The 27,718-nt window shown below is 43.7% G+C and overlaps 1 protein-coding gene across 1 annotated transcript; it reads left to right on the forward strand.

Annotated features, from left to right (window-relative positions):
* On the forward strand, positions 1 to 27,718 carry ephb3a (eph receptor B3a). Its single transcript, XM_041055044.1, has 15 exons — positions 1 to 64; positions 5,372 to 5,436; positions 7,655 to 8,327; positions 10,413 to 10,568; positions 12,972 to 13,307; positions 14,026 to 14,150; positions 15,147 to 15,303; positions 15,502 to 15,610; positions 15,890 to 15,942; positions 16,915 to 17,037; positions 17,751 to 17,998; positions 20,926 to 21,141; positions 21,425 to 21,574; positions 23,177 to 23,370; positions 26,055 to 27,718. The coding sequence occupies exons 1-15, from the start codon at positions 1 to 3 to the stop codon at positions 26,164 to 26,166; spliced, it is 2,781 nt and encodes a 926-aa protein (XP_040910978.1). The 3' UTR covers positions 26,167 to 27,718.

Raw genomic sequence — 27,718 nt, forward strand, 5'->3', positions numbered from 1 at the left:
ATGACAATGGATTACTTGCTGTGGGTGTGCAGCCTCGTTGTGCCCGTGGTGCTGGCTGTAGAAGGTATGTCGTTTTATATTTTCATGACTACTTTTGTCTCCCGTGGATGAACAATGGGCTGTTTAGATGGATTAGAATTTGTTAATGAAACACCCCATTGTCAAGAACAAAGCACAAAGAAAACCATGCATAGAAGCAGAAAGTACACATTGTTAATTTTTTTTCTGACAATTAAAATCGTCCTGGGCTCAGCGCATCACGTCAGGTTAAATAGCACATCAGTCATGTATGCTGTTTTCCATAGGTGATATTTGGTCTATGAGCCAGACTCCGTTCACGTTTTGCTTAATTAAAGCTGTTAATAGTAATGCGGGCCCGCTCCGTTAAATAGGCAATTCCGCTGAGTATCAATTTTCTCTCTGATTGTAATCCATGTACACATGTATCAGCACGCCCCGTTCCCTCTGTGTGTGGTGGTGTGTTTGCTGTGTGTGTGTGTGTGTGTGTGTGTGTGTGTGTGTGTGTGTGTGTGTGTGTGATGACAACCCAGTGTTTCCATTGCGGCTGAAGGACTGCCCTGTTGCTATTGTCCCTGTTGTTGTCACACCCACAAAGCTGAGTGAGGATGCCCACCTGCCCCCCCCCCAAAAACATAAGAGGTTTGATTCCCTCCACAGAGACAGTGCAGAGCAGCGTCCCTCCTCTACTGTCACTGTAAAATAGTAATACACTGACTGCTCATATGATGCATGTCAAAGCATTAAAACCCGCTGTTGGGTTCAAGCACCAATCAGTGCTGTGGACGCTTAAAACACAAAGCAGAGCGGATCACTCCCGGCCCCTGAAGCGCCACAGGGACACATATGTGAAATATATTAGATGACAAGTGTGAATTAAAGGTCAATGGCTTAACAAGTATGCAGCAGTCCCCGAAGCTCTCTCCATCATCGAGGGAGTGTTGCTCCAGGGAAAAGCCCACCCTCGCCCACTGCTGCTCCCCACCCAGCGAATCCTCTCTGTAGCTGTAGCTACATTTCTCTGCCTTGCCTCCTTCTTTCCCTCCCCTGTCCAATCTGCCTCTCCTGGACCGTGGCCAGCCTGATCCCTCATCAATTCTGGTGTCAGCAAGTAAATCAATGCAGCGGCAGCAGCCCTCCAAGTCCCAGTGGGCTCTCACGGCGAGATGATCAGTCCCGTTTCCCCAACCTCACCACTAACTGTTACTCAAAGCTCAGGGGTTAACTAATGTTTGTCCTCTGAGGATCAACATGAAGGGCAGATCATCAGATGGGTTTAAATGAGAGGGAAGAAGGAGGCCTCTTTTTTTTTTTCCAGCGAGCTACATGTCGTTATTTCTCTGCTTACTCAGTGGATTTCAACACATGGCTTGAATCTGAGATTTGTTTTTTCAGACTGGCAAGTGTTTGCGCATGGATGATGCAAGCTGGACTGTAACTTCAAGTGTGTGCTTATTTACAAAAGCTACAGTGATGACTTATCTCCAGTTCGCACCAACACACTGCAGTAAAAGCCTCAGCAACGGTGACACTTTTATGCTATATTACTCCCATTTACAGTCAGCGTTTACTGTACTCTTATTTTAAAAGCTCGTAAAGGAGATGGATGACCACTCAGGAGGCATTTTGTAAAATAATACTCCAGGATGCATATATGTGTGAATGTAGGAAATACACCAGGCATCAAGTTTTCAGGTGATTTTCCAGATTAACAGAGAGCTTCATTTAGATTTCCCTGCTTTCTATACGTCAGAGTATTAACAAGAATAATGATTTGTTGACCCGTAAAAACAGATGCAAGCCGCCCTGAGGAGAGATTGAATTAGGTCAGCTTGACTTGTTCAAAAACTGCTCATCAGGCATCAAACTGAGCATCGCACTCGACTGTTATCACTGTGATTCTATACAGAGAAACAGGAACTCAAATACAAATGAACCCTAGCTTTGAATGAGCTCCGATGTCAAATTTTTGAGACAGAAACTCAGGTTCTTTTTTTTTTTTTTGAACACCTATTTATAGCTACGCATCTGATCATCCTGCGATCACTGACGATGATGATGATGTTTGGCTGTTAATATTTCATATGTTTGCTTGTTGGCAGCGAGTGTCAGTGTAGTACAAGGCGAGGCCTCCCTTTCATGATGCACCCGCTCTCACAAAGTGAATAAAACATTAGCATGTGTGTGCTCCCAAAGCGCACTGAGAATGCAGAGTTGTGTGGCATTTTGGCTCCGGCGGGCGATCAGGAAAAAAAAAAGAAAAGAAAGAAAGACAGTAAATGCCACGGGTTCTGATGCTCTAAAGTTCCCATTGCAGCATTGTTTTCTTACCCCAGGGGCAGAATGACTCCAGTGCTGCTGTAATTTTATGAGTGAGGGGGGAGATTTCTGGATTTGAGTTATAGCAGCGAGGCGATCTCAGAGGCATTGTAAATTTAACAGGAAAGGGAGAGAACTGTGGAACAAATGGGATCTTTTTCAATCTCAACCGGTTTCTGGGATTTAGTGAGTTGACTATAACACACTTTGGTGAAGAGAGACGTAGTCGAACAAAAACCTTTTTCATACTAGAATTTTAGTGTTTTAGAGGCAGCATGAGGCTTGGCTCAGATGTTCAGATTGAGGATGCACAGTGTCATCCCCTCCCTCTGTCTATTAATAGTTTTAGTAAAAATACTATGAATCTTTAAAATCTCTGAGGAAAAAATTCTCTTCCCCTTGCTCCACGTGGAGGTCAAAGGTCAGGATGCAGGATAGCACCTCTATAGCTGCTAGGGATTTAGCATCTTGCTCAAGAATACTCCAGCAGGGTGAAATCCTGCTTGCATGGGGGCTTGAACCCAACTTTAACAGATGTAGGGGGTCACCCTGCTGCACCCGGCATGTGCATTGTGTGAAGTGAAGCCTTTTCAAAGGAGCATCAGCTCAAACCTGTGGTTAGCTGAGCCTGAGTGATTCTCTCTCCCTTGCCTCTGGGCACTGGGAGAAAGAAGAGGGACGGGGCGACGAACCAGATCAGACACCCAAGGGACGGGCTGGGTCCATGGATCAGCAGCAGCAAGTAGTCCAGGAGTGTTCACTCAGCTATGTGCCACTGAGGGCAGAGTGTAGCCAAGCAAAGACAACAGCCGCTGATTTCACTGATTAGTTCCTCCTCTCTGGCTCAAGTCGTGTTAATCAGTAAAACAACCTTGTTCACAGACGTATATTTGGACTCGACAGCTGTTATAAAAAAAGTTATTAACTGCGTGTCTTTACCTTTTTATATAGAGTCTGCCGTCCTTACCCACACAAATAAAAGAGTGAGAATGCTTTTATCAGCGAGTAACAGGACTTGCTTTTGTATTCAAAGCTCTGTCAGTAAATATACATTTGCTTTGTGCATAAATATTACTTATTAAATAAAATGCAAAAGTAAATGTGATTTCTACTGTCAACAAAGATGGAGGCAGCCACTTACTTTTTCCTTTTTCAATTAAATGAGTTTTACTTTATGCAGCACTATTCATTTATTTATATTCTGTTTATTCCAACCAGCCTGCTTCTCTTTTCTTAAAACACGGTTATCTGCACATAAAATATTCCTGTTTAAGGCTACAAATCACATGCTTAACTAATGCATAATTCCTGTCGCTCGCCATTATGAAATGATACAGTGATGATGAGTTTGTGTGATTAGTTGGCGCTTAATGGGTCGTCACTTAATGATTGTTAATTGAAATACTGAATTAGCTGGAATGAAGCTACGTTGAAAAGTACATTTCAGAGCCATGAATCTGATCAGTTTGAAATCATATCTGTACCCGCTCTCCTATGCAAACCTCTACAAGTTGGTTGTCGACAGTCATTGATGGTAGTTGATAATCTGTCAAGACTTAACTCAGAAGTTATCTCAGGGAGCTTTTATTATAGAGCAGGTCAAGACAGTACGCTGTAGTTGTGCATTACTTAAAGGGAAAGTTTACACACCGAGCCAAGCTAGTTTTCATGGGAACTAACATCCAGTAAGTCTTATTACTTGCCTTTGCTCTTATCTATAAATTCAGTGTGAATGCGACCACATGAAGCACTGAAATGAGCATTTAGTTCTGGTGTGATCGATGCCTTTGTACAGTCTTTGGTTAGATTCTCTTGTCTCATCATGACACGCAGTTGAAAACCACAGATGTAATCTACCCTGTACAGATCACTATTCATTATCTCTCATCCTCTAAAAAGAAGAAAAGCCATTGTGGTTTCTCTAATGAACGCACAGCACAGATTGTAAACACTGCACATATCTCTGGCTCAGCAGCTACAGATGGACCAGTGATCTACTCACTCAATCAAACAACTTCTATTATTGACACACTAACGCCAAGGACACGCTGTACTGTAACTGCACTGTTTTCAGTCTTTTAAGCGAAACATCAACCATGAGCGTTACGGGACCAGAACAAAGCCATGTGTCTTGGAAAGAGTGCCACTGCTGTTCTACACAGGGCGTGCTATTTATTTACCCTCTCACACCCTCCTTTAGCACCGTTATCAACGACTTGTGAGCAAATGGTGCACAGCAGGCGTCATGTCATTGAGTCTCCATGAAGAAAGTGTAATTGTGTCAGTAATTACGTGCTAACAACAACAGAGCAACGAGAGCCAAACGCATCCACAGCTGTATGGTGAGAACCCAGGGAGGAGTCGCTTCCTCTGAGGTGTAATGAGCTCGCTGGACCACCACTCAGGTGACAACTGATTGACAGCCAGACACAACAGAGCTCATTGATCCTCCTGTTTATTCTCAGCTTCTCCTCCGATTGTCTTCCCCTGCTCTCACTTCCCTGCGAAGTCGTAAAACAGCTAGGTGAAGAAAACCTTGCTCAGATCACCTGCAAACTCAAATTTGACGATTCTCAGTCGGAAGGCGTCACATTTCAGGCTCTGCCTGGTGTTTTTGGGTGAAGGCCTCCCCCCAGATGTGCTGTATTAAATTTCTGCATGCTTACATGACCTCTCTGAACCATTGCTTGCTAATGGAATATTTCCTACTGAAGGCATCTTGGAGGATGCTTTGTTCTTAGTTCCCCAAATGAATATTGAAAGAAGTGCATTTGCCAGTGCCAAAAACAGAGAGAGAGAAAGAGAAAGCCTTAATTAGGCGGCATCACAGATATGCCGTGATTGTCAGTGCTTTCAAAAACTGAGTGCGCGTGGGTGGAGGTTATGAAAGAGAGGTAGAGGAAGTTTTACCTGCATCCTTTGTCTAGCAGAGAGAACTTGTGTGTGGTCTTTAATGCCGTGCAATGATTTGGTTTTTCTTCATCACACCATTTAATTCAGGTTTGTCAACCTTCCTCCTACTCTTAATTTGCAGAAACCCTTATGGACAGTCGGTGGGCAACCACAGAGCTGGCTTGGACCACGTTCCCAGAGAGTGGGGTGAGTTAGTGTGTGTGCATGTGTTTACTTTGTTTTGTGTTCCTTTTTTTTGTCTTTAACAACATTTGTTCCATTTGCTTGTTAATAGAGCCCAGTCTGCCTTGAACAGCACACCTCCCACTGTTTTATATCTTTGTTTTTGCTGTGTATGTTTCTTTGGATACTAAAAGGCAAATGAGAAACACACTGTGTGACATTGTGTGGAAGAAATCAGAGATTTTTAGTATTTAGACAATGTAAAAAGCTTAACAAACTACACAGAATGTGTACATATTGTACTTTAAACAAACAAATGAGCAACCACACAGACACACAAAGCAAATCCCCACAGTGTGTCAGGACTATTAGGTAGGCTCTACCTGGCATGTCTCCCCAGGATAGAGAGCCCGATAATTGAAAGCATGTGTCTGTGTCTTTTATAATATGGGCCCAAGAGCGCATTACAGGCAGAAATTAAGGTTTTCAGTTGATACCCCCTATAGGAATGGTGAGAAAATAAAACAACATGAATTTGACCCCAGGGCTAACAGCCTGACAGACCTCCCCCACTCCCAGCCAGTGTAATTTGTCTTCGCTACGTGAGCGCAAAGTCAGTCAATGGAAATGGTGGGTTTCCATGGAAACGATGAGCCCCGGCTCCTTCCCTTTTCCCAACAAGGGCCGGCTCTGAATGTCCTAGCATCCATGAAGTCATATGTCACGACTGGCGAGGCAGCCCCTCTCCCCGAGCCTGACAAGCCCATACGTTCGGGGGCCAGCAATTATCATATTTGTCAGGTAGTGCATCAACGTGTTGCTGGTGATTTACGACATCTAATGCTGACTCTTGGGCTCATCGTTTGGGAATAAATTGCACAGGAGCTCAGAGACATGAGATGAGTTATGCATTATTTTCTTCTAGTTGAAATAATCAATTTCTGGGAAGCTCATTTGTTATGGAAACGAAGCATTCGGTCCAATGGGGAATTAGGAAAAAAAAATCAAAAAAGATTGACTCCTCACAAGGTTATTTCCTAATGGACTAAATTTATTGACCGATGAAGCCATTTATCATAGCCTGTAAAGTTAGTTACCATATACAAAGACCACTGTTACCAACAGGTAAAGCTGTGCAATGACACGGGTCAGATTTTTTTTTAAATTTTGATTCACAGACTGAAAACACATCCATGTCATGTTAATCTTTAAAAAGCCATTTTCAAAGCTACGTGATGTAAAAAAGATCAGTCCACCAGGTATATTAAACACAGCAAATGCAAATATCTGCTCTCAGGCCATATGTGTAGGCACAGGAGGATATATATAATATATTCTGCATAACCTGAAGTGGTCAGGAGTGCTGCCACTGTGCAATCATACTGACAACATTGCATTTAGATGGCCATTTTAATAAATAACTCACTCTTTGCATTATAGATATATGAGGGATGTTTCCATTTAAAATGTACAGCTTGATACTCTCATCTCTCTCTGCACAAATAACACATTTATACGTTATAGAAACCAAATCTCCTCTTGAGGCTGTTTTGATTGCACTCCAGCAGTTATACTGTAGATATGAGCACCGCTTCCCATAGGATTGTCTGCGGTTTGTTTAATAGCTACTGTAGGTAGACTTTGGTGAAGTCCTAAGCAACACATTTGTAATGATCCTGGTGGCAAACTGCTAACACGTGATCAGCATCAGAACTGTTAGTCAAGCAGGCATAATGCGTGAAATGTGTTTTAATGGGAAAATGTTTTCTATTAATAGTCCGTAATGATTGAAATTTTCTGAATGATTTATGCAATTAGAAGCATTTTAGCTGTAAATTATTCCTCACAGGCCACATGTACACAACACACTGTCAGAGTGGGTGTGTGTGTGTGCGCGCGCATGTGCTGCATTTTATATTCTGTTTATATCAGACGCCACTTCAGTGTTTTGAATGTCCTCTATGCTTGAATGGTTTGCATTAGGATGCACTGCATTTAACATTACTCAATATTAATTAACAACATATTGGGTAAGTGAGTTTCTGCTGTTGCTCAGTAGCTTCTGAATGAGAAATAGAACTGTTGTCACATTAGGGAGAAGCATTAGATAATCAATTCAATGTTGTCTTATTTTATTCTTATGTTATTCTGCCCTGTTCGTCTGCCCCCATGGTCTTAATCAGTCGTCAGTCCCTGCTGGCGTCTCCTGCTTTGTAACAGTGTCTCTCGGTTGATTCCACAGTGGGAGGAGGTTAGCGGCTACGACGACTCCATGAGCCCAATCAGAACCTACCAGGTGTGTAATGTCCGACAGCCCAACCAGAACAACTGGCTGAGGACGGACTTTATCCCGCGGAGGGGCGTGTTGCGTGTTTATGTGGAGCTCAAGTTCTCCGTGCGTGACTGCGCCAGCATTCCCAACATCCCCGGCTCCTGCAAAGAGACCTTTAATCTGTTTTACTATGAGTCCGAGGGGGACACAGCTACAGACACCAGCCCTCTGTGGAGGGAGAACCCCTATGTGAAGGTGGATACTATCGCCCCAGATGAGAGTTTCTCTCTGCTGGAGGCAGGTAGGATCAACACCAAAGTGCGCAGCTTTGGCCCGCTCTCCAAGGCAGGCTTCTACCTGGCGTTTCAGGACCTGGGCGCCTGCATGTCTCTAATCTCAGTCAGGGTTTTCTTCAAGAAGTGCTCCACCACCATCGCCAATTTTGCTGTCTTCCCTGAGACTGCTACTGGGGCGGAAGCCACTTCCTTAGTGATCGCTCCAGGGGCCTGCGTGACCAATGCTATGGAGGTGTCCGTCCCTCTGAAGCTGTACTGCAACGGGGACGGCGAGTGGATGGTTCCTGTGGGCTCCTGCACCTGCGTCGCTGGCTTTGAGCCTTCTGCAGACGACACTCAGTGCCAGGGTATGTGTATTTAACAGACATTTGGACTTTTATTTAACCAAACCTTCTTTATATGCTCAGTGCAAGTCACCTCAGTCTGTGCCCTCTTCTCTGCATTTATTGTGTGGCTCCTGAAAGGGGGTGAAGGAGGGTGGAGGAGAGTATGAATTAATGAGGTGTTGCAGAGAGGAGCAGCATACAAATATTGTGAGAGCAGGACAGGAGGGAGAGGAAGATAGCAAGAAGGCACAAAATAGAGAGCCAATAGATTCGTGTGAGGAAAATGCAGATAATAGAAGGGAAAGGCGTTGGAAGTCCAGAGAAGAGAGATATTAAGAGAGATAGTGTGAGTTAAGAGGTGTGAATTGCCAAACATAGGACGGGAGCAGCAGCCAAAGGAGAAGAATGAGAAAAGGAGGGGGGGTGGGTGTTGCAGGAAGTCAAAGACAGACAAGCAAAGCCTCTTCTCACCTGGGCGTGAGAAATAGTGTCTAACACGCGCTGGAGAGCTCATTTGTTGCCATTTGGCGGCTCAAGGTTAAAAGCTTGCCGCCAATGCCTGATAAAAAACTCTCCAGGGCCACAGCCAGCGGTTGCGATGAGGAAGTGTAATTTCCTCTACAGCCTCCCGTTAGTTAATCTACAGGCGGCCACGCTCATTAACACCATTCAGACCAACGTGAGCCAACACTGCCACGCTAACATTAATCACTCAGACATTTCATTTCTTACCTCAGTCTCGCCACTCGCTCGCAGCCAAACGCTGCATGAGATGGAGAGAGGACGAAGAAGAAGAGGGGGGAAAGAAGAGGAGAGACAATGGAGGAGGAGGGGGAAAGGAAACATTAGTGTATCAAAAACAGGAAAATCATTGTGCCCTCCGAAGAGGTTAATGGATTGAAGCAAGACAGTGGGGTGATTCAGCACCCGTTCGAAGAGAAGCAAGGAAAACAAACAAATAAAAGAAAATGATGATGCACTGTGTAATAGAGGAAAAATAAATCAGATCAGAGAACGTGGAGCCTAAAGGTCTCGGTGAATTATGAGAAGAAAAAAAAGTACATTTTCATCTTATCTTCTTTGGCTTTTTTATTGCATGGTTTTAGAGCTACAATGTGGGGCCATTAGCTGTGCTGATTTTCCTAAAAGTGCCATTGTTGGGAATTAGGGTGGAACTTGAGTTCAAACTGAAAGACCACTTAGCCTAACTAGTTAATCACACTCTCTCCCTCACTGGCTGGCTTTTATGAGCCCTCACGCTGACAGGACAGATGTTTGCCAGAGACCCCACTTTTACACCACCAGTTAGGAATGTGGGAAACAGTAAAATGCGGGGCTCTGGAGGCTGATATATCCAGACCTTTTGCTGCTAATCCCCTTTATCTGAATCCTTCTTTAGTCTAGGCTTATGCTGGTTTATCCTTAAGACTCGGTATCAGCCAACCTTCAGCGTGACACTTTGGAATTCAAATTAATCGCTTGGACACATCGTCTAAGATTACCGTGCTTTGTATATTTTTCTAATAACTCTCCTCAGCTAATTTACGTCTCGTCTGATGTCCCTTCATTTGCATTGATTTATTAGCTTATTATGGAGCTGTTCTGCATGCATGTGGAGGACTTGTTTGTATTCAGCGGTGTGGTTTGGAGAGCTGAGGACTGAACAAACACTGATTGATGGGTTTAGGGTGTATCCCTTTTCTCAGAAGCATTCTCCATCCCTGTTTGTCTGACAACAGCAATCTCCTGTCAGCAGTCTATCTTCATCCTTATCCTCCTTTTCCTCCTCTTCACCATGAAACTTTGCTGTCATCCGGACACTCTTTTTGGGGAGATTAATGTCGCCTGCTAAGGAGAGTCGAAATGAAAGAGCAGATGCAAATGTATAGATAAGACCTGACGCTTAAGTGTTCACTACTGCTCGCATACGTATCAGCATTTTCTCCATAAATACTGAGCTCGGCAGGTACGTCACAGGCACAGTTTTTATTCAGATAACAGATGTGACAACCGCTTGTCTTTTGGATAAGTGACAGCAGAGCCTGTTTTGTTTTTTGTTTTTTTTTGTTCTGATTGTCCTTTGTGTTTTCTATCCCACTCATCCAGCATGCATCCCTGGGACCTTCAAATCCAAATTCGGGGAGGGATCCTGTGCTCCCTGCCCGTCCAACAGTCGCACCAGTGCACGAGGAGCCAACATTTGTCCCTGCCAGAGCGGTTTCTACCGCGCTGACAGCGACCCTCCTGACTCTGCCTGCACCAGTAAGTCCTGCTCCAATGGATAGACTGAAAAAAAAAATCTCGCATTCTCAGTCTCTTTTGGAAAGTCAGAGAAGGGAAGTAGCATACGGTAAATGATCAGGGCCAGGTTGCATCAATCATTTTGTTTAAAATCCATCTGAAATTCAAATGAATTTTTTTTCTAAGAAATCAACGTATGTCTTTGGTTTTTATTTTAAGTCAGAAATGTCATTGCCTGAAAGAAGAAATTATTAGTTTTTATTTTATTTATTTTTTATTTATTTTATTTTTTAATATTGTTTTCTGCCGTCATAATGGCCTCATAATAGAGTTTCATGTAATAAATTTACAAATTTACAATAACATTTATTGTTATTGTAACAGTATCTGTTTGAGCAGGAGCTAAAATAGTTTGTAACATCACTTCAGTTCACACAGGCAGTGAACCAGTCGGGATGCCACTGTTGTTAGCTGCTGCTTTTTGCTCTAAGTCCCGTTTGTGACTTGAGTTCTCCATACGTTACTCAAGCGAGCTAGGCTAACTAGCGTTCACCTTCCGAGTGGACATTGGTTAGCCTAGGTTGTTAGCTGCCAGTTTCAGAGTGGAAAACAAACCTAAGGGCATGAAAGGTCCTTCCAGATGTTGTAGACAAACATATGTCTTAAATCCTTTATGGTACATAACTGATGCTATGTGAGTTTGTTGAAAAAGAGGATAAAAAACATCTTGTATTAATGTTCATAAGCTTTACAGCGTTGCGGTAGCGCACCATGGAAATTGACTGCGCTTGCTCTCAAATGTCAGTGAACTGCTTTGACGCTGTTTCCACAAATATGTCCAAAAATGCTTTTATCCTCTTGAAAAATATGAATATCTGAAGTATCATCTTAGTTTATATTTTCCTACATAAAAAAGCATAGAGAATTCAACTTTTTCAGTTCAACGTTATGACAAAGGACAAATCTGCAGCTGCATGTCAATATATCAAATGGAAATTCGGCGGTAACTAGTCTGGTCTGGTGCTGACCGCGGCATCCACGCTTGCTCTGCACGGACAGGCCTCTGAGAGAAGTCCCAGCAATCGTGATGATGGAGAGGGACATGTGCTGCCTTGACTGTGCAAAATCACCCCCCAGGGGCCTTTCACCACGTTAAATGACACACACGGCCCCGCAACTGTCTTCCCCAGATCCTCGTCACAGGAACACTGTGGTCTCTGACATTGTCCAGTGTACACAGACAGGCAGGCAGGGACACAAGCACCACCTCCAACTAAACACGCAAACACACACAAAAACACGGGCCTGACAGTTCTGTCCCTGCGGTCTGTCAGAGCTTGTGCCAGGCAGCCTGTGCTTTTGTGTTGGAAGTGCTGTGTTGCACAAGAGAGGCTCGGTCAGTCAATGGCCGGCAGCTTGGTCTCAGCATGTGTTTTAGATGGGTGTCCAATTAGAAGAGCCTCCACTCTGAACTGTGTCTGCCTAATTAGAAAGGACAGGGCGAGTGAAACGCGGCTCAGGGCGAGCCGGCTGAGGAGCTGGACTCAGCCGACAGGCAGTTTCCGCTGATGGCCTGAGAGCCTCCCCTTCTCTTCCCTCTCTCTCTCTCTCTCTCTCTCTCTCCCTCTCTCTCTCTATCTGCTTTGAGACAGGTTGGACTTTCTGCTGCTGAAAGCTTAGAGGGAGAGCCCCTCTCTTCTCTCGCTGTAATAGGATGAAAAGCACATTCGCCGAACCAATCTTTGTTGCCTCCCTCTGCGGTTATCATACTTTATCCGGGTTTCAAATACTCTTCACTCAAAACGCTGCACTGCTTATTGAAACGAGGTGGCCTTGGGTTATACTGATACTCCAACATGAATTTCTATCATGAGTGGATTAGCCAAGTTCCACAAGCGGCAGGAGGAGTTATGCATAGGAATGGACGTGGCCTACCACTGCAGAGCTGCATAGGACTGTGTATTTCTTTAAGCAGCATTACTTAGTCATGAACTTGATGTTGTGCTTGTGCATGACAAGTTGCTCTTATCCTCCTGTTGCTGAATTTGTTGGTTTATTTATTTGCACCAGGAAGGATTTTTCCCTGTTGTTATGTTTTTACACGTTTCCATGCCCTTTTCTCACTGCTAAGGATTTGTATGGGGCACGTAAAGCAATCTAACACGTTCATTTGTGCAGAAGGATTTCATAAAAGAGAAAACGATTATGCTCTGTGCTGATTTCTGTACATAAAGTACTACCTCTTGTTGGCTTCTTGCAGAGATATTAAAACATTTCTTTCACCACCGAGGGAGGATAATGTAAGCACTGCGTAGGGAACATGACTAACGCCTCAGTTGTGTGTTTTTTCTATTCTGCCTAACCACCTTCTTAAACACCTACACGTGTGTGTGTGTGTGTGTGTGTGTGTGTGCGTTTGTGCAGCGATCCCCTCAGCGCCTCGCAACGTTATATCCAGCGTGAACGAGACCTCGCTGTCCTTGGAGTGGGAGGAGCCAGAGGACACGGGCGGGAGGAGCGACCTGGTCTATAACGTGGTGTGTAAGAAATGCCTGAGAGACCGGAGCCCCTGCACGCGCTGCGACGACAACGTGGACATCGCCCCTCGCAGGCTGGGGCTGAGGCAGAGGAAGGTGGTGGTGAGGAACCTGCAGGCTCACACGCGCTACAGCTTCGAGGTGCAGGCCGTCAACGGGGTTTCCGGGAAAAACCCCACCTCACCCAGCTACTCCACCGTCAACATCACCACCAACCAGGCCGGTAAGTAGAAGAAGTGACAGCAAATGTGTCCGCAAAACCAAGTTAATGCATACAGCCACTCCAATCAATACCATTTAACATCACGATGAAACAGGCTGGTTAGTGGATCCTATGTTTAGTCAATGTCAGTGAGTGTTTTAATGAGCTCTTAGTATCCAGAGCAGTATCAACACCAACAGTAAACGTTATTGAACAAGCTCAGTGAGAGCGACAGATGGAAAAACTCTCAGCTGCAGCGCTGCCTCACTGGGCGAGTCACAGGAACGGCAGATAAAATGTAAAGCGTACTTTATATCTGTCGCTGTCAGCGAGGAGTCTTACATCAATGACAATGTCACCTTTCAGCATCTCCTCTTAATATTTGCAGCGTCATCATCAACCAAACTGCTCGCCACCTTTCACAGACTGTAATTACTCTTCTAGTTAACCTGCACTTAATCCACCTTACTGCAGTTTATGGACCCAGTACAATGACTGTCAATTGAGTCACTTTCAGGCCTCACAAATCAATAAAGTGCAGAACAGTGAAGGTGAAGCATGAACTGCTTTTCTTAAACCGTTCTGGTTGGAGTATTTGGAATGATAATTATCTTACTGTGATGGTTTGTGGCTTTAAAAGAATAAAAAAAACTTGGCAACTCAGAACGTAAAGTAATGATGTAGTAACCTTGCAGTAGCAGTGTAATATAAACCTCTCCTCTCTGGTGTGCACCCCCAGCGCCTTCGGCAGTGCCCACTGTCCATCTGATGCGCTCCACCGCAGACACCCTCAGCCTGTCGTGGCTTCCCCCCGAGAAACCCAACGGGGTCATCCTCGACTACGAGATTAAATACCATGAGAGGGTAAGCGCTGACTTTTTAGCCGTTGCCTTAATGTAGGCCACGGTGCATGCCTTATTGACTTTGGAAATCTAATTTTCCAGCATTTTTATGGATGCTGAAAAATGTAATATTGAAATGTGATGTGCATGTGGGTTACTAGCGTCTAGAAATCTCAATCGTTGAAGAGTATGGGCTGGTTAGACTCATGTATTAGTAAAGCCCCTGCTGATCTAATACAGACCTTTTATAACCTTTGATGGTAAAAACCTAGACCTTGGACCCGTGTCTGGTGTTCAGAGCGAAAGCAGCACTGCATTAAAGGAATGTAAGGGTCTGTGTTGTTGGGGGCGTGTTGCTATAAGTACCAGTGAAACGATGACACAGATCAATCCAGTGAGGTCAGTAGTTCATCATCATCATCATCATCATCTCAACCTCAACATTATCTCCACATTGTTTAAGCAGCTCTGAGGCAAACGGTAAGTAATTCAGGTGCACTTGCCTGTTTTTCATTAGCCAGTTCAGTGCTTTGCTGGATGACTACACGTTGAATTGTGGCAAAAGTTGATCCAGGTTAAACATTTTTGCTGGATGACTCTAGATTTGGAAATTAATGAAGTGCAGATGTTCAGTACACATATGATCAAATCTTTAAAAAAAAAAAAAAAAATTTTTTAACACAACACCCCCAAGAATTTACTGTTTACCAAACAGTGGTTTGTTGCTTTGGAGCTCCAGTTATGGCTGACTGAGAGAAGCATTCAGCTCAACTGGGATATACATTATGTTATTTCTGTATTAAAAGCTTGTTAAAAACTGAACCGAACTTATTACTGAACAGTGATGCAGTTGATTAGCTTAGAAAAAAATTAACATAACATAACTAACATCTTGGATTCCAATTAGCAAAGTGATTAATAATTGCCACTTCCAGAGGGGGGCTTGTCAGCATATGAAAATTATCAGGAAACATTTGACAATCGCTGCTTTAACAGTCCTTTTTTTTTTGCACTTCAGGGTCAGGCCATGTCGCACACGGTCACAGCCCAGCACAGCTCGGCTAAGGTGGAGGGACTGAGGGCCGCAACGCCCTACGTGGTGCAGGTCAGGGCTCGCACTGTTGCCGGATATGGAAGCTACAGCAACCCCATGGACTTCAGCACCAGCCTACACAGTACGAACAACCTCTCCCCTGCTTTACAGTCTGTTCTTGATGATCTGCTGCTACAGTTTTCTTAATGAGAGTTACAGCTTAATAGTTTTTATAGCCACCTTAATTGGTAACCATTACACGTGCAAAACAGGCCACCCTTTAGTCTCTCAAGTAGAGTTTCTGCTGTTATTTACTAATTTCTTGTGTTATTTGGTCCAGGTGACCCTCAGAAGTCCGTGCAGGACCAGCTGCCTCTCATCATCGGCTCGGCCTCTGCAGGTCTGGTGGTCATTGTTGCCTTGGTGGTTATCGCTGTTGTCTGCCTGAAGTAAGTGTTTGATTTTTTATTACTGACAGCCTGAACTACATGTTTCATTTTGTTAGTTAGACTCTGAACAAAGAAGCTCATTAAATTTTTAACATGCTTTCGAAGTGTTTATACTTAGTCTTTAGCTTCAAAAAGGGAGGAGAAAAAGCAGAGCTGCCCCGCGAGTTTCTCCGTTGGCAGTTTATCTGATAGTTGAGTTAGATGTTAGTTCGATTTGCTGTACCTGGAACGGGTCTGATTATGTGAATGTGACTTTGTTTATGTGCTGCTTGTTTACAGGAAGCAGCGCAGCGGCTCGGAGCTGGAGTACACTGAGAAACTGCAGCAATACAGTAAGTTTATGTGTTCAGCTCGGAAACCGTCTCCTCTGTGGTCCTTTGGTCATGCTTGTACAGTTAACCAACTGATTCAATCAATTATCCAATCACCTGATTGAGACAGGAAACCATTTCCCTGTTTGCTCAGAGAAGGCCATGACCAGACAGTTCAGCTGAGTTGATAAACATAAAGTGGTCACATGTAGAAGATGATTACTGAGGTTTTATCAATGCAGCGTTTTGACTAGAAACGTCTTCCCAACTCTCTATACTTTTTTCATTTAAATCATTGCATATTATCATATTTGAATTTCAGATTCACTTTTCAGAATCAATATAAGCTTATCAAAGTATCATTTCCAAAATTTCTGGTTTGCCATTAATGTTTGCAAGCAAAATTAGATTTTAAAAAAAAATGCAAATTTCTGAAAACATCAACTAACCCCCGCCCCATTTTTCTCGGAAGTATGTGGAGGGGACCCACGAAGAAAACCCAGAACCTTGCTGCTGTGAGGCGACAGTGCTGCACCACTGCACCACCGTGCCGCCCACATAGCTATCTATATTGTGATGTATATCAATACTGGAACAAGACACACAGCACTGTGAGGCTATCCTTGAGCTAAAGGCTAACGTCAGCATGCAAATATACTCACAACTGCAGTGCCAACATGTCAGTAACGCTACGTTTACCATGGTCACTGTTTCAGTTTAGCATGTTTGCACATTAACATATGCTAATTAGCACTAAACCGAAAGCACACCTGAGGCTGATGGGAAAAGACAAGGGATCACCAAAGCTATTAGGGTTCATCCTCTTGAAACCATAAATGTCTGTATACAATTTCACAGCAATTCATCCAGTTGATGAGATAATTCAGTCTGCAGCATCTGTCGAGCTGCTAACCTAGTGTAGCTAGAATAATGTCTCATGCCTCAGACATATGCAAACTTTCTACCTTTTAATCTTCGGCTTCTTCTTCTCAGTTTCTCCAGGGGTCAAAGTGTACATTGACCCTTTCACCTACGAGGACCCCAATGACGCCGTCCACGAGTTCGCCAAAGAGATTGACATCTCCTGCGTGAAAATAGAAGAAGTCATCGGTGCAGGTAAACTGCGTCGTCGTTTTTTGTCCAAGAGGACAGAGAATGATTCAGGTTTATTAATCATTTATCTGAACAGGACTGTGCCATCAAGCCCTGAGGTCTGTTCTGTATGAGAGTCCTCTCTGGGAGAAAAGGTTTAGGATTCAGAGTGTGCATGAGAGCTGCAGGTGGGAAGGACTGAAGTGAAAATCTTTTCTGTAGCTCTTCCCCCTCCAGTTTCTTTTTTCTCTCCAGCGGCATGTTGTGTCCTAACTTCGCCTCAAATGACAGTCTGTGCTCCTTCAACCTTCCTCTCTCCCTGTCGTTTCTTTCCATCTTTCTGTCTCTCTCCCTTGTAAACGTTCGTACTCAGGCACCAGATGCAAAAACCCCAAGTTCCTCGTCCATCCTCTGTCTCCTTGCACCGCTCCCAGGTTGCACACTCGATCAATACCAGTCACTCCCTCTCTCCCCAACATCTTTGACCTCTGACCTCCCGTCTTCTCCTCTTCTCTTTTCTAATCCTCTCCCACAGTCAACGCAGACCCTCAACGCTTTCAAATCAAATCCTTCACTCCCGAGTCCGACCAGTAACGCTCCCTTTCCCTGCACTTTTCCCCAACTTCCTCTCTCCGTCCACCCCTCCTCTTCTTTCCTCCGCTCACTCAACCCCTCTCCCCCATCACCCTCACCCCCTCCTCCCTTCCCCACATCCCGACCTTGTTCTCTCACTCCAGGTGAATTCGGCGAAGTGTGTCGAGGGCGTCTCAAGCAGCCCGGTCGCAGAGAGATGGTGGTGGCGATAAAGACTCTGAAAGCTGGCTACACTGAGCGCCAGAGGCGCGACTTCCTCGCCGAGGCCTCGATCATGGGCCAGTTTGACCACCCCAACGTGATCCGGCTGGAAGGCGTCCTGACACGGAGCTGCCCTGTCCTCATCATCACTGAATTCATGGAGAACGGAGCGCTCGATTCCTTCCTCAGGGTAAGCTTGGCGAGAGGTGCGTGCCACAACACCTCTGACAGAGAAGATTACTCTCTGTTTGTATCAAAGCTGAGAGGAATGCACAGACAGTCATTCACCACACCTCTGGGTTATCGGAATGTTTTACTCTCTGTAAAACACCCTGAGGCGCTCACTTGCTGAGTGATAGAGATTAAATGCGCAATATAACGCCTGGAGACAGGCATAGTGTTTCTGCTTGACGTGACTGACTGATGCTGACAGGCTTTCCAATGCACAGGCTCCTAGTGGAAAACTGTCACACAGCAGACCTTTGGATAGGTTTGCTTCAGTGTATTAGAGAGTCTTTGTACGACTACAGAATACATTACTGATCAGAGTTTTTGGTTCAGACCACCACCACCTACACAAAACGCTGAACAAAGGCAGGATGAGAAATGAGGTGTCACACAGTACATTTCCAGCTGCGTGGGGGCTATTACATGTCATTTACATTCAGTGTGTTCAATGTGTTTTACATTCAGTGTGTTTTCTCGCATGGCTGCACGGTGACGATGTCTGCTTTCTGCAGCTGTGAGGCTGAATGAGGTCACACGATGAGAAATCTGGGCAGAGTTATCAATGATATTGACGAGTTTTGACACTGACCAGCTTCTTTAGATATCTCCAGCTGCTTTAGTGGACTTTAGTGATTCTGATGGGGAGGTCTGGTAGGTGTTTTGAGCAATGTAAACATGTTTTAATGCACAATCTTTTAATGAAAATAACTTATAACTAATATTTATATCTTCTCAAATGTAAAATGTTGTCTAAATATGCAGCCTTACCAAAACGGTATCTGAATAAAACTCTAAAATAAGTGCAATTCTGAGTGATGTCAGTGGAGATGTGGTTAAAGAGTGAAACTACAAATCATGATCGGGCATTCAGCGCCGAATACTGGTGCTCAGACACATTTCAGTCTGTACCAATAAAGTGCCGAGGTTTGATACCGAGCTCAGTTGTTTAGTCAATTAAACTAAAGTTAACTGATAACAATTTTGATAATTAATTCATCATTTCAGTAATGATTAAATAATGAAACAAAATTACTTTTGCGGCTACCAGCTTCCAAAATTTGAGAAATTTCTGTGTTTTTAATCATTGGAAACTCAGTGTCTTTTGGTATTTTATTGTTGTTCCAACAAAGCAAACAGCTTGAAATAGCTGCAACTAACAGTTATTTCCACTATGACTTAATCTGCCAGTTGTTCTCTAGGATAATCAATTAATCTTTTTTTTATGAGACGTGAGGAAAAAAGTGAAAAATTCTCATCACAAGAGCCAAAGTTGACATCTACAAATTGTTTTATCCAGCCAACGGTTAACTATCATTTTATTACATTTTATTGATCGGACAATTCATCTCTCATTTGAAAAAAAAAAAAGCTGACTGATCAATCGATAATGAAAACTATCAGTTAGCTGTACATCTGATAGTCCAGTCTGAGCTTCTTCCCTCCTTCTCACACTGTCCTCTCAGTCAGCTGTCCCACAAACAACACACAAAAAAAAACTCCTCAGCCTGTGCTGTCCTCACCCCCGCTCTCTGGCCAGAGTCACACTGCCTGTGACTCAGAGGAGCTCTGAGTTCTGCTCTACCCAGAACACTATAGAGTTAAATCACTCACAAACTGTCTGAGTGTGTCACACACGAGAGTGTGCACGGCACCTCCCTGGAGACATGGACACACATGCACACACACGACATATGCACATGTAGAAACACTACGGATATACAGAAATAACACACACACACACACACTCTCTAATGCATACACGCCACCATGGCTCTGAAGGCCTGCTATGAATCATGGCTGTTTATACATCCATCCATCCCGGCTTGTTTTGCTGTCAGACTTCACTGGAGTGTGCAGAGTACAAAGCAGAGTGTTTATGGTTTTGTCATGTCACGTCGTGTGTTCTCTGCCTTCTCACTGTGGAGTCAGAGAAGAGAATGATTATATCGAAAATTGTCTTTTTCCACCAAATTCTACTTGTATTCAATATTCAAGTCACGCAGGAAAAACCTCGGTGCAGTTTCAGCTTTGTCCAGGTTTGCAGAATTATGATTTATGAGTATTTACTGTGTATCGACATTTCAGTGATTAGTTCAAGTCTGACTCTCGCACATCAGGTTTCACGAGCCTTCGCAGGTTGGAGTGCTGATTTATTACGATCTGGAGTTTATCCCACTGTGGCTCACTTCACAAATGTGGAGAATTGTAAATTAAACCCTGAGAGCCCTAATCTCAGATTTGTTTCATGCTTCTCAAATGTTAACTTAAAAGGGCAAAAATCTGCAAGAAATGGGCTTTCAAATGGAGGGAAATGAGCTTTGAGCAACATGCCGTTCTTATTCAGTTGACCGGCCGTTTTTACTTTAATGTTCGCAAGCGAAAAAATAAATAAAAAATGCAAACAAAGCTTTTCGCCCAAAAGAATTCATGTTACAGCCGTGTTCTGCCTGTACCTGCAACTAGTTTGTCGGTCCGTTGGAGACTGAAAACAAAATACCTGCAGTGGTCTGGTTTTGATTTCAGCTTTGTTGCTCCCTTTTTTGTTTTTGTATGGGGTCGATATTGAGCCTTAATGGGTTTAGTATGATAGTAAAGGGTCTAATTAATCAGCTAATTGGACAGCACGCATGAAAAGGTCAGCTGTCAGTGACTGTCAGTAGCAGCCGTGGAGCATGATGACAGATGTCATGTTTATGTTGCCTCAGTGACTGATTGGGTCTCTGGTGCTTTCCCCTTCTCTTTATCTCCTATGCTCTCCCCCATTGTCTGTTTCTCCATATTTCTACTCATCCTTTTTTCTCATTTTCGCTCCGTCGCTGATCTCCTTCTTCATTAACCGCCCTCTCTTCTGCTCTCTTCCTCCCTCTTGCTCTGACTGTGTTTTTGCAGCTAAACGACGGACGCTTCACGATGACACAGCTGGTCGGGATGCTGCGTGGCATCGCTGCGGGGATGAAGTATCTGTCAGACATGAACTATGTTCACCGAGACCTCGCCGCCCGGAATATTCTGGTCAACAGCAACTTGGTCTGCAAGGTGTCTGACTTTGGTCTGTCACGCTTTCTGGACGACACGTCTGCTGACCCCACTTACACAAGCTCCCTGGTCAGTATTATGCATGTGTGTTTGTGTGTATGTGTGCGTGCTCTGCTCTTCTGTGTTTGTATACTCTGTGCATGTTTAATTGAGGTTGTTAATTTAATCCCCTTCACTTGTTTCACATGTGGATATGGATGCATGTATGACTGCTCATGTGTGCCAATATTTACGTTAGTATGCGAGACAGTCTGTGAAATTTGCATTAGCCTCTGCATGTGTGTGTTCATGCTGCGTTCCTGTTATCTGATTGTAGTGTCTCCCCCCTCTGTGTGTGTGTGTGTGTGAACAGGGAGGGAAGATTCCCATCCGGTGGACAGCACCAGAGGCCATCGCCTTCAGGAAATTCACCTCTGCCAGTGACGTGTGGAGTTATGGCATCGTCATGTGGGAGGTGGTGTCCTATGGAGAGAGACCATACTGGGACATGAGCAACCAGGATGTGAGTTAGCATGACAGACTCATGTCACAAACAAAATACCTATGGATTAAATGCACACACAGGAGTTCTGTATCTAAGTTTGGGGCAGGCAGAGAGTTTCTCTGTGGCTTTGATTTCCAGCATGACATGTTGGACCTGGGCCTGGTCTGCTGTCTTTATCTCCTCACTGCAGATGCTGGTGCAGCTGTGTGCCTGTGTTCTAGTTTTTACCCCCTTATTTACAGCCCTAGCCTGCCCACCCTCTACAAATCCATACCGCAAAGCTTCCCTGCTCACACACACACACACACACAAAGGCAAACTCAGGAAATGCTTCTTTTTTTTTTTATGGGAGATGTTACCTGTAGGCTATCTGCACTGCACAGACATCACAACTACACAACTACAGCAGTGAGCTCACAGGAAAGAAAAAGAAATCTCTCGGTTCCTCCTCCCTGAACAAAGTATTGAAGCAATGTGTACACCTCCACTTTATTCTCCGAGGAATATCTGCTCCGTATTGTGCTTCAAAAAGAGAGTTGTAACGTTGATAGCAATAAAGCAAAAAAGAAACCAAAATGAAAAACGCCTGTAATGTATGTATAACTTTCATAACAAAACCCACATGCAGTAATGAAAGCATCAAAGTAGAAGCCCTCTATTGTTCCCCACAGCCTTTGTGCCACAGTCATCGCTCAATAAGCAACAGAGTCAACAAATACGAGATATAAACAGAGGTACTCGCCAGCTACAAGCACGACATAAAAATCAAAGGACAAGCAGCAGGAGAAGAGGAGTGCAGCAGAAATGCTTTATTGTTCCCAAATGGCAATTTTTTATTGTTGCGGGGAGTAAAAAACCCATACAGAGCTTATGGACGGAAATGCAGTTGCTAGGCGAAATCAAATCAATGAGCGAACGTTTTCATCCCCCACTTATTGTTTGTCCTATCAATCATGCCAGTTTTGAAGTGACAAGTTTGAGAATATTTGAGAATATTGTTTTTATGGTTTTGAAGGGATAAGTGAAAGGATGATTGGAATATATGACAGCATGAGGCGAGGAACTGCCTAATGTAGGACATAATACGGTAACTGGGGGTTATTCTTCCACCGCACTGACAAAGACCAAACAGAGGGAGCAATAATACAAATAGGTCAGAGCCAAGCGTTAGCACTTTGAAGAAGCACTAGATGAAATTTGATTAAATCCATCTGTGCAAGATACTCTGGGTCAATATTTAGCTTTAGCTTATTTAGAGTAAATGTGAAATTTAGTCTTCATTCAAATGCGTTTGCGTTTTTAGCCATGCTAGCGGTGTGGCTCTTTGGAAAGTAATGTCAGTTCACTGTGAAATATATTTGTAATTAGCATTTGATATTCCATTTAGCCTCTGCTGTACTTTGTGTTTGGTGCTAATTAGCAAATGTTAGCATCATTACTATCAACATTATCACTGTGAGCATGTTAGCATGCTCTCAACTAAAATGGTGAAGTTAGAATGTTAACATTGTGGTTGTGAACATGTTAGCATGCTGATGTTAGCATTTAGCATTAAGCATACAACCTGCTAGCGTGGCTGTTGACTATTAGCCTTGTTAAAAATGATTTTCTGTTGCACAGGTGATGACGGCAGTAGAGCAGGACTACCGGCTGCCCCCACCCATGGACTGTCCCATGGTTCTGCATCAGCTGATGCTGGAGTGCTGGATGAAGGAGAGGAACCTGAGGCCCAAGTTCTCTCGAATTGTCAGCACCCTGGACAAGCTGCTCCGCAACGCCGCCAGCCTCAAGGTGGTGACCAGCGCCAACTCAGGGTGAGTCCATATGTAGCGCCAGTTTAAAGCTGTCAGTATGTCTCAAACAAACTGGTTCATACAACGTATGATCCTAACTGATGCCCTGCCGTCAGGGCAATGGCGAGATAGAATGATTGTTCAAACAGTGATAACTTTACACACCTTTACAATGCTGCACTTGGTAGTAAAAACGAAAAGTCAGTTCAAACCCTGCTTCCTTTCTCACCTCCGCCAATCACTGCATAAAGTGGGCAAGCTTGTTGAATTGTCAGCTTCAGAAAGTTACAGAAACTGATGGATGCCCCCGCCCCCCCTCCCCAGTTCCAGTATCGGAAAGGTGTGGCTGGAGGGGGTTTTAGATGCTGCTCAACCAACGGACAAACACCTAATTTGAAGCATACTGACACCTTAATCCTTCTCTTAGAGACAGAAGTATAGTTTTCTCACACACAAAGAAAGATTCATGTCATGGTTTGGGCCTCAGCTTTTTGCTCAGGCCACCTTTTCGTACACTGAAGTGAATAGGGAGAAGTGAAAAAGTGGATGGAAAGTGTTTGCTTTTAGAAATGTGTTATGTCTCACTTCTTTTTAGAGAGAGCAAAGCACTTCACTGTTGCCACCTTGGCAAGTTTGTTGCGAGATTTAGCAACTTTTCAGGCAAACAGAATTTTCAGAATTTACTTTCTGTGTAGCTGCAACAACAACAACAAAAAAAAACCTCACTGAGTTTCGAGGCTATGTAAAGAAGGTTGTACCACATGGATGTTCTTTTGCAAATTAGTGCAACATCTGACCGCTCTGAGGAATCTCAGTTCACAATGTTATAATATTTGACAACAAATTTGCAGGAACTCTAATCATTAAGTCAGCAGTATTGGCTGTGTTGTTGCAGTTTGTTGTTCTGCTGGCTGACTCGGGAGCTGCAGGAGCCGACCTTTGTTGAAAATATATGCATTATGCTGCTGGGTTTTCCATATAGGCACAAAATGCTTTTGAGGTTTTTTTTTCTACGATAACAGCAAAAATAGTCCAAACACAAAAAAGGGTGTGATGCAATTCCTTCTCTTTCAACTTGTGTGAAATTGTCTCCTCCATTGTGTAGAGGAGGATGAAGACTCCTCTTGGTGCAGAGATGAGCAGCGCTATGCCTCTGGGTTGTTGGAATAAGATGTCATAGTAGAAAAATTATGGCTGGCCTAAAGAGAGGCACAACAAGGATCATGCTTGTTGGGTCTTGCTTGCTTTATGTTTTCAGTTGATTTGGGAGAATTCTTCTTTGAGCTGAATGGTTTGGCTGCCAGACAGACATCTGCCTCTTTTTCACTGACACTTCCCTTGGAAGCATAGAAGTTGACTTATTCATAGGTAGCTGTCCTCGACTTGACGAGTTGTTTTTCAGCTTTGTTGTTCCTCGCAGTGACTCCAAGTGTTTCAGGCCATTTTCACTGACGTGTTTGTTCTGAATTTTGTTAGCCTGACATCCAGTCAACAGTATGATTAGTGCTGGTTTAGATGTGAGATCCTCAGCTCCGTAGTGATGTATAATGAATCAAGCGCACATCCTCAACTCTGTGGAGCTGACTATGCCATAGTTTCCTGTTTCTGACAGGCACAAAAGGCAGAATTCATACATACAGTATCCAAGTCTTGTGCCAGCTCCTTGGCTCACACTTTCACTCTCACACCAAGCCCCAAGGGCGATTCCTATGCCAGGATTTGGGCTCAGTGAAGCTAATTGTGTGTGGAAATGTAATGGCTGACCTCAGTTTAATTCCCCCTATACTTGGCTGGATGCTGGAATATAGGTGATAGGACAGACAGCAGCCAGAGCTGCTGATGTGGAAAAGCAGGAAGTGATGAAGTGTGAGTAATAAGGGAGATTGAGGAGAAGCTAAAAGAGAGGAATGTGTTTAATTAGGTTGCTAATGAGCTTTTTAATGCATCAGGGGAGGGCGCGCCCAATGCTGTGATGGGCGAATAGGAGAGGGATGTGTGTGTGATGCTTGTGTGTGTGTGTATGCATGTTATGCTACGTGTCGCTGTGTGTGGATGACATGCCAATGATTAATTTATAGCCTCATCTGTGTGCAACAGCAAGACAGAGAGACGGAGAAGGAGCAGGAGGAAGAGAAGGCAAGAGAAAGGATCATGTTGTCAGGGCATGATTTAGAGAGCGTCTCCTGTGTTTGCGTGAGCATCTGAGGCGGCGAATGCTCGCTGCTGCTCACCTGCCATTGGCTGCTCAATGATGTTGGGCCAGATAACAGAGGGAGGGGGAGGATATGAGATGCCGCGCTATCTGTAGAGTATCTTTAGCCACGAGGGCCTTAAAAACAAGGACACTGGCCGAGGAACAAAGGACACTCTAAGGCTGCAGCGCTTTTTCAGAGATAGCTGAAAAATATGTTGAACTTTTATTAAAACTGGAAATGTGATGAATAGATTTGGCTTGGCGTTTGAGTTGGACTTTGTTTAAAGCAGCTGCAGCTGAGTTTTGAGCGTACTCTCATGGTGCTGTTTTTTTTTTTAATTGTTTATAACCATGGGATCTTATAATGAAGAATATAGCTACACTGAGACTAAGATGGATTAGACCGTTATCCACCTTCAATGAGATCACTTAGTGCATTAATAATGAGCTGTATCTTTAGTTTAAAGTGTCTGTGAACCTGCTGCTGACCTGTGTGACTTTGCATTGGCAGGGACCTGCTGCGGCTCGGAGGAACGCTGCCGGGACACAACAGGAAGAGTCCGGACAGCAGTCAGGAAATCGTTCGGCAACAGATGAGCCAAACTCTCCCCATCAGAGTGTGAGCTGCCGCACACCGGAGGATACAGAATGAATAAAAAAAAAAACTACCTAGAAACTCTGATGCAGAGAGCCTGATGTAAAATAAAAAGAAGAGAATAAAAGAAGGAAGCTCCGGTAGAGAACAAGGACCGTTTTGGAGATTTCTATCCAACTGGAGACTTAATGTCCGTTTAAAGAGAACTTTCCATTGCAGTGTGTGTGTTCATTACTTGACACTTGTGGATTTGTGACTGTTGACATAAAGCCAAACTTCCTATTTCCCCCTCTCAGGTTGTGTTTGCATGTCTGCATGTGTTTTCTGCTGGTTGGGAATCAGTCTTTCCCTCTCTTCACCCTCAACCTGAGGATGGGAGAGCTCACACAGATGATAGGATTCAGTGTCTAGATGATACAACAGTGCCAAGATAAAGCAAACATTTGCTTAAAACTAACTCTTAAGACAGCTCGACATCTGTAGACCTTCAATCCAGTCGATCTTTTTCTTTTTTTTATACCCAACCATTTTCTTTTATCTTGCTTTTTTGGAAACAAGAAAAAAAAACACACACTCTTCATCCGCTTCCTCTTAAATACTGTCTTCCACATGTACTGGGAGATATACGTGTTACAAATCTGTACAAAGCATCTGAGTCTTCACACCGTCTCTCTCTGGCTGTCAGAGGAGAGATGTAACTGACACTGTGCGGGACACGTCATGTGCATGCCAAAGTGGAAGCTTCCTCATGAGAAAAGTACAAATAGGTTCCACATTAACTGTTGCTTTGGTGGCATTTTGCTGTATGGACTTTAACGTCCATGTTTTCTTAATCTTATTTGATTCATATACGCATTGTTTTGAATGCTAAGTTATTATCTATTATTGCAAAGAGGTGTTTTTTTGTGGTTTTTTTACAAGTACCGGGGCTTAACTTTTTTATTACAATGCTTGTTTTTTCACACATTAACAAACCAGACAGACATGAATGAGTGAATTAAGAAGGAAACGTTCTGCTCAGACAGAGGAATTACCTTTAAAAACACAGAGAAGACTTTTGTCGAGATCGCTGTTAGGATATTTTTTTTTTTTTTTTTAATGAAAAGTGCCCGTGGTAGTGCTGTGTTGTACATTTTACTTTGGCAAACATGTTGCAGATCAGCGAGAATTAAAAAGGTCACTATCCAGATGATAGCTTCATGACCTTAATATTGACCTGACCTACAAACATTGATGTAGAACAAATCATTCATTGGTTAATTTCTTCTGACGTGTTTTTGCCAGCTGTCAGCGCAGTTCCTATCTAAAACAACTGCCTGTATATAATACTATATTTCTATTAGACCAATCCGCTCAGCATTTACAACTATCTGACCTTACTTTGGCCTCTATGACCCTCGTTTATATGCTTGTTTGTTTATTGTGGAGGAGCAAACAAATGGAGAAATAACAGTTTAATGGTCATTACATATCTGAAACTATATGTCACAATGAAAGAAGAAAATGAAACGTGTGTCTGTTAGGGCAGACTTTTTCCTGTGCAATTAAAGGTGTATTAGATTGTAAAAAAATGCCAGAAA

The sequence above is a fragment of the Toxotes jaculatrix genome, chromosome 14, assembly GCF_017976425.1.
Source record: "Toxotes jaculatrix isolate fToxJac2 chromosome 14, fToxJac2.pri, whole genome shotgun sequence".
Lineage (NCBI taxonomy): Eukaryota > Metazoa > Chordata > Actinopteri > Toxotidae > Toxotes > Toxotes jaculatrix.